The following is a 15,949-nucleotide window of genomic DNA, read 5'->3' on the forward strand; positions in this document are numbered from 1 at the left end:
GTCCCTGGTGGCCTTCTAACCCCCTCAGTCATGTCCCTGGTGGCCTAGTTAAGCCCCTCAGTCATGTCCCTGCTGGCCTTCTTAACCCCCTCAGTCATGTCCCTGGTGGCCTTCTTAACCCTCTCAGTCATGTCCCTGGTGGCCTTCTTAACCCTCTCAGTCATGTCCCTGGTGGCCTTCTTAACCCCCTCAGTCATGTCCCTGTTGGCCTTCTTAACCCTCTCAGTCATGTCCCTGGTGGCCTTCTTAACCCTCTCAGTCATGTCCCTGGTGGCCTAGTTAACCCCCCAGTGCCTGCCCCAAATAAAAAAAAAATAAACATCCCACTCACCTTTCCTCCGCTCCCACGCTGCCCAGGTCCTCTTCTCCCTCCTCTCTTTTCTGCCGGTCTTCTCCTGCAGGCGGCGCGCAATGAAATGACGTCATCGCGCGCGGCCCGCAGGAGTCAGAAGATTATTTTATGTACAGTGGGAATATTTATCGCCAGTGCTGTGGCGTCGCAATGGGTGCACCATCTGTTGCTAATATTTTTATGGGAGCATTTGAGAATGAATACATATATCAATCTGAGATGTGGAATAACATTGTCTGTTATTATCGATATATCGATGACCTCTTCTTTATTTGGAGAGGCCCTAGTCACAGTATAGAATCTTTCTTGAGTCATTTAAATAGTCACACGTGGGGCATCCATTTCACTGGCCATTGTAGTATGGAGAAGGCTGTTTTTTTAGATCTGACCATTAGTCATACAGATCACAGTTTTATTACTACCACCTATTTCAAAACTGTTGATGTGAATAGTTACTTAGAGCATGACAGTGGACAATATCGCAAATACAAAATGTCCCATATGGGCAATTCAAGCGTATCCGCAAGAACTGCACTAACACCGAAGATTTTATCCAGCAATCATAGGTTTTATTTAAAAGGATTTTGCAGAAAAAAAATAATTAATGTACAGTGGGAATATTTATCGCAACGTCGCAAAGTTTTTTGTTTTTTTTTATTGTGTTTGTGTGCATATGGTTGTGTATATGTATGTATGTATGTGTGTATATGTGTGTATGTATGTATGTGTGTGTATATATATATATATATATATATATATATATATATATATATATATGTTTTTTTATTAATATTTATTATTTTTTTTTAAATACTTTTTTTTTCAGTTTGATTCCTTTGCACTTATTGCTAGCTGGGATTGTACCCGCCCCTTATGTTCACATATCATTTCCTATAAACAGGGTCCATGCTTTAGTTGATTATATGCACCTACCTGAAGAAGGAGTCATTTCGGCTCCGAAACAAATCTTTTTATTTGTTGTGCTGTGCTTTTTAAATAAATTCTTTGTTTTTTTTATGTGGAGCAGCGCCTTATGCAGTCCTTTTTTTTTCATTTTTTCCTCATCTTCAAAAACTGCATTAGTGATTCTGTAGACCTTTCATGACAATGAGCTACATAACGTACAGTCTACTGTTAAATTAAAAAATTTATTAGAAAAAAATCTTTAAATATTTTAAGCCATATACAGTAATTAAAACCACAATCAAAATGTATAAACAAATGTCACACATCATACAAATGTATAAAGAAACATAAAACATTATACATATTAGTAATAATAAATAGTAAACATTATAATTAAAGTGGACCTGTCAGCAGCTGAATCGGTATAAAATAACTCAGCGGTTAGATGGTTAGAGGGCTTCTCAAAAGGATTCCCAGCATACTTTTTTATTATGTCCCTAGACTTTTCCAGCATGGACATATAATATGTAAATGAAGCTTAAAGGGGTGTTCCTGTTAGGACAGAAGAAGTAAGTAGTGGGATTGCCTTAAAATTCTGAAGAGAAATGCCAGGTTTTTATTGTTAAAAAATAGAGATGAGCGAACGTTGGGTATTTGATTAGCTGGGGCTGCTAAACTTGGATAAAGCTCTAAGGTTGTCTGGAAAACATGGATACAGCCAATGACTATATCCATGTTTTCCACATAGCCTTAGGGCTTTATCCAACTTCAGCAGCCACCGCTAATCAAATGCCGAAAGTTTGGGTTTGGATGGACTCGTGCATGCTCGAGGTTCGCTCATCTCTATTAAAAAAGGAATGAACAAAAGAGCGTAATCCCACAAGCCTAAACAATGCCATTGCTAAACAGCTGGTGAAAAGATTTACTAACTGAAGTAAAATCTAGTAAAACATTAAATGCTCAAACAATCTTCTGAAATAGACAAGTTTGAGCCCTATTTTACTGCCCTAAATAAATGTTCTACTGATAAGCATACAAACAATTCGCAGTACTCTGTTAAATGCAGGTGGGTGCCACCTTAAGTTCCAGGATCCAGGCTTGGCTGAATATGTAACAAATTGTAGCGGCACTCCAATAACTTCAGTGAAAATAATGATGATTTATTCCATGAATCAAAACAACACAGCAGCGACGTTTCAGTCCCATCAGTAAGGAGCTTGACAAAAGTCCTTACTGATGGGACTGAAACGTCGCTGCTGTGTTGTTTTGATTCATGGAATAAATCATCATTATTTTCACTGAAGTTATTGGAGTGCCGCTACAATTTGTTACATAGATAGATAGATAGATAGATAGATAGATAATGGTTCCTTTCTTGCTGATTTCGTTAAAGGTAGGTGGTTTAGATCAAACATTGAAAAGTCTGTCACATTTCTGGCGTTTTCCTCCAACCTTCAGCAACAAACTCCTGTGAAGTGCTTTACTTGCGATCAAGTCCTCGGGCCTTTTCTCTTCTTTATCCGGTATGCAAAATTCTTTTCTAGATGATAATGCATCTTTCCATAGGATAAATAGCATGTTCAGCCTGTGTATTTCTATTTACCTGTGCTCCAAAAAACATGAGTTATATAATAAATATATATTATGAATCAAATATTTTAAGCGTTTAAATGTAAGTGACAAGGTCCCCTGTTACTTACCGATTGGGACCCCTACAGTGTGACTGCAGGGGTCCCGATCGCTGTATCGGACCGCCGGAGGTCTCTTACCTTCCTCCGTGTGGTCTGATTGGCTTTCTGCTCATTGAGTCTGCCACAGGCAAACTCAATGAGCAGAACACCTATAACACTGATAAATGCTATGCCTATGGCATAAAATTGTACAGTGTCTGCAATCTAATGATTACAGGTAAGAATCCTCGAGGGGGACTTAAAATGTGTAAAAAAAAAAAAAGTAAAAATGTTTTCATAATTACCACAAAGCCCCTCTCCCAATAAAAGTTAAAATCACCCCCCTTTCACATTATATAAATAAAACATATAAAAAGAAATAAATAAATAAACATATTATATACCGTAGTGTGTGTAATTGTCCGATCTATTAAAATATAACAGTCGTCATGGAAAATGGCGTAAACGAAAAGAGGGAAAAAAGCGCCAAGATTACAGATTTTTTTGTTACATTATATATATATAAAAATGTATTAAAAACGTCTGAGCTACACAAATATGGTATTAATCGCAATTAATTAAGATCATGGCGCAAAAAATGACTCCCCATACAGCCCTGTAGGTGAAAAACTAAAACACAATAGGCCCATTTTATTAATAATTGCAAAAAAAAAGGATTTAAAAAAAAAATCTATAACATTGGAGAATCTGTGTGAGCCTGCATATGGTTATGTTCGGGTTGACCTATAGAATAATGGTATCATGTTTCTTTTACCATATAGTACATTACGTAGACACAGGAACCACCCAAACGTTACCATATTGCATTCTTCTTAACAATTTCACCAATTTATATATTCATAAATAATATTTTGGGGGATACGTCATACATGTTATGGTAGAATGAAAGACGCCATTAAAAAGTACAACTACTCCTGTAAAAAAAAACAAGCCCTCACATGGCCCTGTAGATAGAAAATTAAAAGTGCTAGAGCTCTTAGAAGGGGAGGAGGAAAAAACAAAAACACAAAAATAAAAAAATTGCGCGGTCCACTGGGTCCTTTTGGGCTTGGTCCTCAAAGGGTTAAAGTGACTCTGTATCCACAATTTGCCCACCCTAAACCACTTGCTATTTGAAGGTACAAGTGGTTTGGGGGGGGGGGCAGATTGTGGGTACAGAGTTGCTTTAACATGTTAAAGGGCAACCTGACCCTCCCCAATTGGCAGAAATTGAGGGAAAGAAATATTGGGTTGTTTTTACCATGCCTGATACTTCGTTCCCATGGAAGATAACCTGCTGACAAAGGTCTATTGACCTCTCCCACTCTCCCATTTGAAATAAGCATATACCGATGTCCATCCAGGAACTTTGCAATACTTTTATAGCCTTTTTCAGCATCATTTGTCATTAACCATACTTTGTGTGAATTTATATAATGAACAAAGTCTGTAAAAGCCTAACTTTCAATTTCATGTCTGACATTTTCAGCTCTTGAAGAAATCATTTACACAGAGGTTTGCTAACTTTTTGTCTATACTTGTGACTTACAATTCTTTTACACAGAGTGATTATCGTTCAGATCTGCTCAAATATGATCACATTTCTGCGATTATCTGTTTGTGTAAATACATCCTAGTGTGTGAGATGACCTCAGCCGATCTTAAAGCAATCATAAAAACTTTTTTTTTCCAACTGACTCATCTCTTCATCTAAACGCTGATTTCCATATAAACAAATCGTGGCTTCAAGATCATTAAAGAAGCGATTGAGCAGTTTATTACTCTGTGTAAAAGGACCATTAGATAACAATCAGGCTCAATGATCACTGATAACTCCTTAAAAACCCATGATGTACCAGTACGTCATGGCTTCCTAAGGGGGTTCAGAGAGGGCTCACAACCCTATGTAACCATTTAACCCCTTAAGGACCGCGGGCGTACATTTACGTACATTAAAAAACACTACACTACACGAAATAAATTTTTACACTACACATTTACATACCCCATATACCTATCCCTATGTAAAGATGGCCCCCAGGGTTTTTTCGGTGGCGGACGCATACGTTATTATTGCCTCAGACACCGAAACAGCCAGTGAGGATGAATGGGGGGATCCTTCTTTCCTCCATTCATCCTCATCATCCTCATCATCCAGTGACGTGTCTGGGGGTAGCGTAGTGTACGCTGCCCCCCAGACACGTCTTTTCCGCCAGTACCGTCCCAATAAGAGATCACGGTATGGCGTGAAATTCTCCAAACTCTGTGAGAGTACCTCAGGGTACACTTACAGACTTAGGGTACGTGCACACTGCGGAATGGTGAAGTATAACCCTTTGTGCATTCCGCAGCTGGCACCTGCCGGCGGACTGAGGCAGGCGTGTGTCTCCACCCGTGTCATAGACTCCCTCCTATGCACGGGCGGATTCCGTCATCCGTCCAAAGAATGAACACGTTCATTCTTTGGACAGAGGGCGGAATCCGTCCGTGCATAGGATGTAGTCTATGACACAGACGGAGACGCGCGTCCATCAGTGTGACACCTGTCCTGATCACCCTGGCCTCTGCATACTGGATCGCTTCAAGGCATACCACACATGTTTAGAGTTCTACATTATCTAAATTCTGTCCCTTATTCCTATTTCAGGGGTCACGTTGATCCAGGGATTATTCTGATTGCCATTATGGAGTAGGGAAGGAATTTTTTTGTGATGTGTAATGAGGTTACTGTCATCTGCCTCACAAGGGTTTTTTGTCTTCCTCTGGATCAACACAGGTTGAATTTGTAGGCACGTGTCCTTTTCAACCTTATAAACTAATAATTGGCCTAATACCCCCAAATAAATTAAAATTGTCCCTTTTCCCCAACTAAATAGGTATGGCTGCCATTCCCATTAGAGACTTGCCATGATGCAATTACAAAGCCTCTGTGCGGCCAGGACAGTAGAAACCCCCCACAAGTGACCCCATTCTGGAAACTACACCCCATAAGGAATCTAACAAGGGGGGCAGCGGGGATATGGCCCCCTGGTGACAGACACATTTGTGCCGTAATAATTAAAAAAAATGTTATTTATTATTTTCACGGCACACGTTCTACATATGTGCCCGTCACCAGTGGGGTCCATATGCTCACTGCACCACTTGTTAGATTCCTTATGGGGTTTAGTTTCCAGAATGGGGTCACTTATGGGGGGTTTCTACTGTCCTGCCAGCACAGGAGCTTTGTAATTGCGACATGGCCTCCATCCTCCATTTCAGCCTCTAAATTGCACTCTGTCCTTTTGGTGGCTTTCCCTGTGCCCATATGGCACATTATGTCCACATGTGGGGTATTTTCCTACTCAGGGGAAATTACCCTACACGTTTTTGCCTTCATTTTCTTTTTTAAATCCTTGTGGAAATAGAAAAATCAAGGCTAGACCAACATTTAGAGTAAAAATATTGATCTTGTCTTGATTTTTTTATTTTCACAAGGGGTTAAAAGATAAAAAAAAACACAAAATGTGTAGAGCAATTTCCCCTGAGTACGAAAATACCCCACATGTGGACATAAAGGGCCATGCGGGTGCAGGGTAAGCCTCCAAATGGATGGAGCGCCATTTGACTTTTGAAGGCTTGATTTGGCTGGAATTTATTTCGAGGGCCATGTTGCATTTAAAAGGCCCCCGTGTTGCCAAGACAGTTGAAACCCCACTAAAGTGACCCCATTATGGAAACTACACCCCTCAGGGAATCTAACAAGGGGTGCAGTGAGGATATGGACCCCTTGATAATGGGCACATTTGTGCCGTTAAAGTGAAAAAATGGAAAATTTCCCTTTCACGTCACATTGTTCCACATTTGTGCCCGTCACCAATGGAGTCCATATCCACACTGCACCCCTTGTTAGATTCCTTGAGGTGTCATGGCCCTTGAAATCCATTAAAGTGAAATTCAGCGTCCAAAGGCCAATTGGCGCCCCTTCCCTTTGGAGGCTCGTCCACATGTGGGGTATTTCCGTACTTGGGAGAAACTGCGCTACACATTTTTTTTTTCCTTTTATCTCCTTATAAAAATGAAAAATTGAAGGCTAGAACACCACATTGTTCTGAAAATCTGTGAAGCACTTGTGGGGTCCAAATGCTCACCGCACCCCCTGGTTACATTCCTTGAGGGGTGTAGTTTTCTAAATGGTGTCCCTTTTAGGAGTGTTTTTTATGTTTTGGCACCCCAGAGCCTCTGCCAACCTGAAGTGGTACAGTCCAAAATTACCAAATATAACGGAGGCGTTGAAATTCACTAGGCGCTCCCTTATATCTGAGGCTTGTGGTTGCGTCGAGCAACGCAATAGGACCACATATGGGGTATTTCTATGCTTCCCTAGCTTGTTTCGAAGCGATCTGAGGCAGGTCTTTTACTTGGAAATCTTCGCCCAGCCCCGTAAACCACACAGAACCTTTTGGATCGAAAAATCAAGTTCAACTTGGCTGAAATAAGTACTTCGTACGGGACCGCATGGAAATCCACGGCCGTGAGTTTCAACATTTCCGTCCTCAAACAATGGTCTTGTTCATTTTTCACGGCGCCGTATACGATCCGGCCGTAAGCTCATACGTAGTGTGCACTCTGCGGGCGTATATCGTATACTTTCAAGCAAACGCATCAACCTCAAAACTACGTGCGTATATTCGCGGTTCGCACCACGGACGGATTCATATACAGTGTGAACATAGCCTTAACCTGAACAGGTCCCTAAAAAAAATATGATTTTGAAATTTTACAGAAAATTTGGAAAATTGCTGCTAATGTTTTAAGCTTCCTATTGTCTAAAAAAAATTAAAGATAGTTTAATAAATGCTGCCAACATAGTAGACATGTTGCTAATGCTGTTTTAATATATAATTTATGTGGCATAACCATTTTCTGTATGAGCAGGAAAGTTTCAAAGTTGGAAAAATGCATTTTTTCACAATTTTTTTCACATTTTTTTTTTCTTTTTTTCCCCCATAGATTCGTTATAAGTATCGACTCCAATTTACCAGAAATGTAAAGTACAATATGTCATGAGAAAACAATCTCAGAATCAGCCGGATAGGTAAAAGCATCCTGAAGTTATTAATGAATAAAGTGACACAGGTCATATTCATAAAATTTGTCTCTATCCTTAAGGCCATTTCAGGCCCGGTCCTTAAGGGGTTAAATGGAGTTGTCTAAACTGACTGTAACCCCTTAAGGACAGAGCCTAGAGCCTAAAATGGCTCTAATGACCAGGCCAATTTTCATTTTTGCATTTTAGTTTTGTTCCTCCTTTTCAGAAAAAGGTGTACTTCGTGATGATGCCTTTCAATCTACCATAACTGATAAATATACAGTATCTATATAAACATATATTTATTATAAGATAAAAATCCTCTATGTTTCTAATGTTTCTATGAGCTTATTTGTTTATATTGTCATATTTGTTTCCTGAAACATAATTCTTGGACAAGGCTGTAAAAAGAGAGGAGAGCAGATACAAGGCAGTATACAGGGGAGAATCCTGAGACCCGCTGCGAGCAATATTTTTAAACAGGTTCACACTCCATTCCCTGGCCGAACACAAGATTGAACTTATCAGGTACATAGATGTAGACCATGTTCTTCACCTGCTTATAGGTAGTTGTCACAGCAGGTCTCAGGATTGAAACATAAACTTTTGACATGTCTAAACAACATACTAAAGACATACAAGGTCCAACAGCACAGTGGAGCCAACAATTCTGAATGAATCCTTTGTAACATGTAATGGAAAACCCCATGCAAGGTGGTACAAAATTCTTCAAAGCCTTAGTGCATTCCCAAGTACATATGTAATAAAAAGTTTGCCTGAGCTGTTTTTAATGGCATTTGGTGATATGCTTTACAGCAAGCCCAATAGACATAGGTAACATTAGACAAGATCTGTCACATAAATGGGTGTGCTCTGTAACGTTTTCAGATGTCATTCCACTAAAAGGGTGAGGCTAAGCTGTGAACATCATGTATTGTCTTCATTATCTACTGGTGTCCCCTTTCATTGCAATGCTATACATGTTAGTATCCAGTATTTCAGATATTTAAAAAAAAAAAAAAAAATATTTAAGAAAAAATGTTTAACATAAGTTTTGAAAAGGATTCCCTTTCCCAATAGTTGCAAAATGTATTAATGTGTTTTACTGAATTACACAGATGTTGTTATGAAACCTAGATTCCCACATCACTGTTTTACTCCCCTTACTCCACCCCCAGCCCCCCACCTCCTTTTCATCATCCTGCCTTTTTCTCTCCTCTCCTCTCCTCTTCTCTCCATCCTTTCTTCCCTATTAACCACTATATTTCATGGATTAACGCGAATCTCAGGCTGTGTTCACACAGAGTAAATTAAAAGCAAAATACAGCCATAAAAAATGTTCATTATTTTCTACCTGTTTTTGCAAAAAAACTTAAAGCGACTCAAAGCGACTCTGTACCCACAATCTGCACCTCCCCCCCCAAACCACTTGTACCGTCAGATAAGCTTCTTTTAATCCAAGATCTGTCCTGGGGTCTGTTTGGAACGTGATGCAGTTATTGTTAAAGTTATTAAAACAACTTTTAAACTTGCAACCCTTTGTCAAATTGGCGTGGCCTGTTTGTGCATTAGACTTGCACCACCCTTCCATCCCTCCTCTTCGCCCTCCTCATCATTAGGAATGCACCGGGCAGGATTTTTTCCTATTTATCACCTGTATGAACACAGACAGGTGATGAATAGAAGAAGTTGTTCTAGGGGCATTCCTAATGATGAAGAGGGTGGGGAGGAGGGACAGAAAGGTGTCGCAATCCTAGGGCATGGGTACTATAGGCTACGCCAATTTGACACAGTGCTGCAAGTTTAAAAGTTGTTTTTTAGGACAATAACTGCATCACCTGCCGAACGGACCCCAGGACAGATCTTGGATTTAAAACAGCTATCTGACAGTCCAAGCGGTTTGGGAGGGTCAGATTGTGGGTACAGAATTGCTTAAAATTTTTATCTGTCTACAAATAGTTTTACTCAAAAATATGGAAGTATTTTGATATTATTTTATTGTATGTGAACATGTGTGCCTTTTACCTAAAACAACATTGTACATACTCAACAGCTAACTCTAACCATATAATTAAGCCAAAGGTATATTGTTATACAGCATTTATTGTAGAAACTGTTTTCTATTGATATATTTAAAAGCTATACATGTCACTGCTCAGAAGTAAAAAAAAAAAAAAACATTGTAAAGAAATGCTTTGTAAATGCTCAGTAAAAGAGGCCGGGCACCAGGGGAATGAAGCGGCGGAATGTGGGCGGTAAGTGGATGTTATTGATAACCCATCCCCTCCACGGCCATTGGTGTCCCGGCGAGAGTACCACTTTAGGAGTTATAGAAAACTATTAGAAAATATTAGATATGGTAACAGTATATAATAACATTGAATTCTGAAATCTTTTTGTTATTCTTTTTTGTATTTTAAAAGCAAGAGAATGAATTAAAAATTAGAATACTTAACATAAATGTAATGCTTTCTCCCATGGCAAAAGTTTTTAACTTTGTGGTATGCTAACAACAATTTAGCACTACATCTTATGGTTATATATTTTTCATCAGATATTAGATGAGTTTTCACTTGTTGTTCTACTATGTTATAGCCATACTTATAAATCAGTAATTTATAAAATGCCTACCTTGCAGTTTTATTAACAAGTAATATAACAGCTCCACTTTTGATGTTGAGGTCTCTAATAGTTTCATACTCTCCTAATTCTCTTCCATTGTAGGAAAAATGCTTCTTCCACGAGGTGACTCCTTGTTTCACAAGATTGACTCTAAGGTCCTTTATAGTGTCCACAGGTCTGACGGTTACTGGAAACATCTGGCAATCTTCAGGTACATGGACTAAGATCTCAAACTTGACCCAATGTAAACTTAATCTTCTTAGCTTTTCCATATCCACATGCTTTAGACATCTTAAAACAGGGAAGTGGCCTAACCTTTAAAAAAAAAAAAAAAAGAAACATGAATAAATGAATGCCTTGTGTTTCTTGTCTGACTGGTATTGCCCGCATTCTTCATGCGTACTCATGTGCTTACAAGGCATGCATAGTCCTGTAGAGATACAGGTTCACAAACATATCATTATATAATCAAAAGCACTCACCTGCCCTAATGCAATTACATTTCAAGTCAGGTTTGCTTGTAAAATTTCACTCTTAACATATTGACTATAACATTACTATAACTAAAATAAAATAAACCAGTATATAACCCCCCCCCCCCCTTCTTCTCATAGCCCTTAATAGAGCTGATGTGGCCGCCACCAGTTATCAGAGAAAATGCTTCCTAGTCACTCCATCATGTAGAGAAGACTGAGATTCTTTCCCTTCAAAGTGTTTATCCTGCATGTCCCAGCACTGTTTGGAGAGAACCAGGATAACATTGACATGGCCGAGGTTCTGGTGGGCTGGTGTTTAAGGCAACTTGTCACAGTGTCCAGGAGTGGTAATACCCATTACGGACACACAAGCACCGGACATTGGTAGAACTGGTGTAAGATGTAGGTGCAGGTGCGGCGTATGTTATGACAGTCCTACTTAACCAGTAGTTTAACTTTACTTGAAACAGCATTTAGATAAGTCTTGGATATCTGACTGCCTTCTGCCTACACAATATCGGAGACCACCTTGTGAGGTAGGACGAATCGTAGGCCTTTTCTAGGTAAAGTTAACTAGTAAAGGTTTCCCAAAGTATTCGAGAATATTGTCAGTACTTCAGCTTAATGAACTTTTGCTTAACTGGGGATTAGTCCGTCTTCCTTTCTTTTGGGGGTGACTGTCCTATCAGAAGAATTTCTTGGCGTAGACAGGGTATTCCTAGTGTTCGGTTACCCCACCTCTAGTGTTCAGCACTGCATATAGGCTGTTAGGATCTCTCTTGAACTAGAATTGCAACTCACCTGACTGAAACTAAGTAAGTAACTAACTCTGTCCTGACAGGAACAGAACTCCCCCCTAGCAGGAAACCCCTACCTTATATAGGGTCGTGTGACAGGAAGTGTGGAGAGTATAGAAGGTAGAAGTGTGGTGTACAGTGTGTAAACACAGTTAAGCAAACATACAAACAAGCAAACATAGCTAAACCTTTCCATATGTACTGCAGCTGTGCACAGAAGGAATGAGACAACTAGTGGCTGCAGTGGAGATTACAACTAACAGTACTTGGTGTGACACCTGAGAAAGTTACTTTACCTGGGTGGTATAAGAACCTGCGGTGGGACACTACAACAGTAGTAGTTAGCAAGTGTTTTCTACCAACCTTAGACAGACAAGGCAAGCAGTGTACAGTACTGTGGACTTTGAGCAGATTGTCGCTGCCAGTGTTTGGGGAGAAGAGCAGCCACATCTTCTGCTCACCAGTCTCATGTACTACATACAGATGTGAGTGGTCATTCTTTGGCAGGTCAGTATACTTGCTCTACGTTTACACTGAGCGATAATTCGCCCAATCAATCGTTTAACGATTTTAAAGCAACAATTTAATTTTTATAATGATCAGTGTTTAGACAAATAAATTGTTAGAAAAATCGTTTGAAAATTCGTAAGTAAAATCATTATTGCGATGGTTTTTAAGATCGCTTAAGCCCATCTTACATAGGGTAAATCTGTGAAAGACTGTTTACACGAAGCAATCTGCAAATCTGCAATCTGCAAATTTTCAGTGATCGACGATTTAAGAACATGTTGAAAGATCAAAATGAACGATTTCTCGCTTGTTTAATCGTTTGTGTTTACACAGTACGATTATCACTCAAATGCGATCGTTAATGCGAAAATGTGAACGATAATCGTTCCGTGCAAACGCAGCATATGCCTCTAAAAACAGCTGTTTTTGAATAAAACAGCTGTTTTAATATGTGGCCCAGGAGCTGTTTCCTTTCCTAGCAATCATTAGCTATTTTTCAGTGACTTCTTTCCTTACTTTTTCTCCTCAGAGAGACAAATGCTTCACTAACACATCCTCTCAACAGAGAGGCTAGCTTTCAACTAACTACACTTACTCTCATTGGAGAGGCTGAACCAGGGCCGGCATCAGCACCCGGCTTACCTAGGCAAGTGCCAGGGCCCACAGCATCCCTAGGGCCCAAGCCCGCAAGGGCTGCTTTTATTCTTCACTCAGACTGGCTGAAGGTAGGGAACATTCACCTCCCTGCCCGGCCAGCCAGCATCTTCTCTGTGCTGTAGATCAATCTGATCTGCACTCCCTGTACCTTTCTGCCCTGGCCCAGACCTGATAAGAGGAGGCCAGAGCAGCAGAGCAGCTCAGCTCCCGTGCCAGGTGATGGTTGAGTGTACTAAGGGGAGGGTGGCAGTGTTTTGTGGGATGTTTAGAGACCATGTGACTCTCCAATTGCTGCAAAACTCCAGCTCCAATCATGCGCTGCTAGCAGGACATGATGGGAGTTATAGTTTGATAAAAACTGTAGAGTCACATATTGGTAAAAAGTGATTTGTGGGACTGTATATTTAGTGCAGTGTTCCCTAACATATAACTTTCCAATTGTAGAAAAACTACAACTCCCACCATGTACTGCTAACAGGATATGATGGGAGTTGTAGTTTGATAACAACTGAATGGTAACTTGTTAGGAAACTGTAGCGTCACATATTGGTAAAAAAAAAAGAGACTTGTGGGACAGTGTATTAGTGCAGTGTTCTCTAACATGTCACTTTCCAGTTGCTGAAAAACTACAACTCCCACCATGCATTGCTAGCTGGGCATAATGGGAGTTAGTTTTGGCTACAGCTGAAAAGCCACTGATTGGAAAACATCAAAAAATATTTAAGAAACCAGTTTTAGTGCAGTGTTCTCTAACATTTGACTCACTCTCCGGTTGCTGCAAAACTACAACTTCCATCATCCACTACTTGCAGGACATGATGGGAGTTGAAGTTTGGCAACAGCTGTTGAGCCACTGGTTGGGAACTACTCATTTATGGGGACGATGCCACAATTTATCTAGGAGGCAGTGGCATAGTTTATTGGGAGGAGGGGCAGCAGCACAGTTTATTGGAGGGGGCAGTGGCACAGTTTTTTGGGGGGGAAAGTAGTGGGAAGGTAGTGGCAAAGTTTATTGGGGGGGGGCAGTGGCACAGTTTATTGGGGGGGTAGTGGCACAGTTGGCTCACAGTGGCTCACCTACAGATGAGGGGTACAAAGGAGGCCTAACTACTGATATGGGCACTAAGAGGGGGCACAGCTACAGATAGGGGTAAAGAGTGTGAGCACAACTACAGATGGGATCCCAACTACAGAATAAGGCAGAAAGAAAGGACATAACTTTACGGGCACCAAGAGGGTCCTGTTACTGTTGGGAGCTTTTATAGAGGAAGGTGCGGAAGTGCCTAAGGTGTTTGTCTGGCAGAGGGGGGCATCTATAAGGGGGCTACACAGAGGGGGACCAACTGTTTTACTGTTGCCACATGATTTGCTCTACAAAGGGGCCCGCTGAGGGTCTGTCGCCAAAGGGCCCACAAAACCCTGGAGCCAGCCCTGGGCTGAAAAGAACACACTGCTGGACAGAGCAAGCTCCTTTATAATACCCAAAATACAGTTGAACAGGATGCAAAGAGGTGATTTTAACCATGTATGCACGCCATTCTTATGTCTCTGCTCATGAAGGTAATGTATATTTTGACCCAAAAATTAGATCAGTTCCTACCGTGCAAAAACAGTTAAATCTTGAAATAATCTGATAGAAAAGGTTTCTCTGATTTTCTATGACAGAATACAATTATGTTTCTGACACTAAATATAAGGCTCCCGCACAGCACTATTATATGGGTGTCTGATTATCATATTGTGTGAGCTAGTTTGGTATTCTATCTTATGAACTGCTTTCCCTTTTTGTGGCTCAAATATATTAAAGGGGTAGTGCGGCGTTCAATATTTATTCACTAAATAACACACATTACAAAGTTATACAGCCACCAATCATGGCTGAGCAGCTGATGACGCGCTGGAGGGGGGCCGGCATGAGGGAGGCCTGGAGTGGTCCGGCCGGCCTCCTGAAGATGACCTGTTCGACCCAAGAAGATCTGTCCTGTGGTCCGTTCGGCAGGTGTTGCAGTTATTGCCCTAAAAAAATACTTTAAAACTTGCAGCCCTGTGTCAAATTAGTGTGGCCTAAAGTGTCTGTGCCCAGCTTTGCACCGACTCTTCTCCCCTCCCCCCTTCCCTCTTCACCATTAGGAATGCCCCTGGGCAGGTTTTTTTTCTATTCATCACTTTTCTGAACACTGCACAGGTGCCTTAATGATCCAACACATGTGCAGTGTTCTTACAGGTGATAAATAGGAGAATACCTGCCTGGGGCATTCCTAATGATGAAGAGGGTGGGGAGGATGGGAGGAGGGTTGGTGCAAGTCTAATGCACAGACACTCTAGGCCACACCAATTTGACACAGGGCTGCAAGTTAAAAAGTTTTTTTAGGAAAATAACTGCATCACCTGCCGAATGGACCCCAGGACAGATCTTGAATTACAAGCAGTTATGAGCGGTTTGTGGGGGGCAGATTGTTGGTACAGAGTCACTTTAAGAGTGGGTTTGGATTGCAAGCACGGTCCCGGAACGAATTATGCCCGTAATCAAAGGTACCACTGTACTTTGTACATCCCTGTCTTAATGTTAATAGATTTCATGGGCTAGGCAACTTGTGCATCAGTAAATAAGTGCTGGTTTTAACAGCACTGACTTAATGTATCTTCCTAATGCCTTATGCCTGGTTCAATAAATTTTTATTGAAAATTTTTAAAATTTTTCAAAAACAAAATATTTTTTTTTTTCATTGTAAACAACTCATATTGCATGTGTATCTAGATTTACACTCATTAGTAGAGTACGTGTCTTCTTTACAAAGATATTAGATACACAGTATGTAATAAGTATAACAAATAAAACACGTCCTTTAACCCCTTAAGGACAGAGCCTGAAATGGCCTTAATGACAG

General features: G+C 40.5%; 1 protein-coding gene across 1 annotated transcript; it reads right to left on the reverse strand.

The window, feature by feature from the left end:
- Positions 1–2,580: 2,580 nt before the first annotated feature.
- Positions 2,581–10,948, reverse strand: TINCR (TINCR ubiquitin domain containing). The gene is made up of 2 exons (XM_069964390.1): positions 10,631–10,948; positions 2,581–2,861 (listed from the first exon to the last, which is right to left on the reverse strand). Exons 1-2 carry the CDS (start codon positions 10,891–10,893, stop codon positions 2,858–2,860), a joined length of 267 nt encoding a protein of 88 aa, XP_069820491.1. The 5' UTR covers positions 10,894–10,948; the 3' UTR covers positions 2,581–2,857.
- Between the last annotated feature and the right edge of the window lie 5,001 nt (positions 10,949–15,949).

The sequence above is a fragment of the Dendropsophus ebraccatus genome, chromosome 3, assembly GCF_027789765.1.
Source record: "Dendropsophus ebraccatus isolate aDenEbr1 chromosome 3, aDenEbr1.pat, whole genome shotgun sequence".
NCBI lineage: Eukaryota > Metazoa > Chordata > Amphibia > Anura > Hylidae > Dendropsophus > Dendropsophus ebraccatus.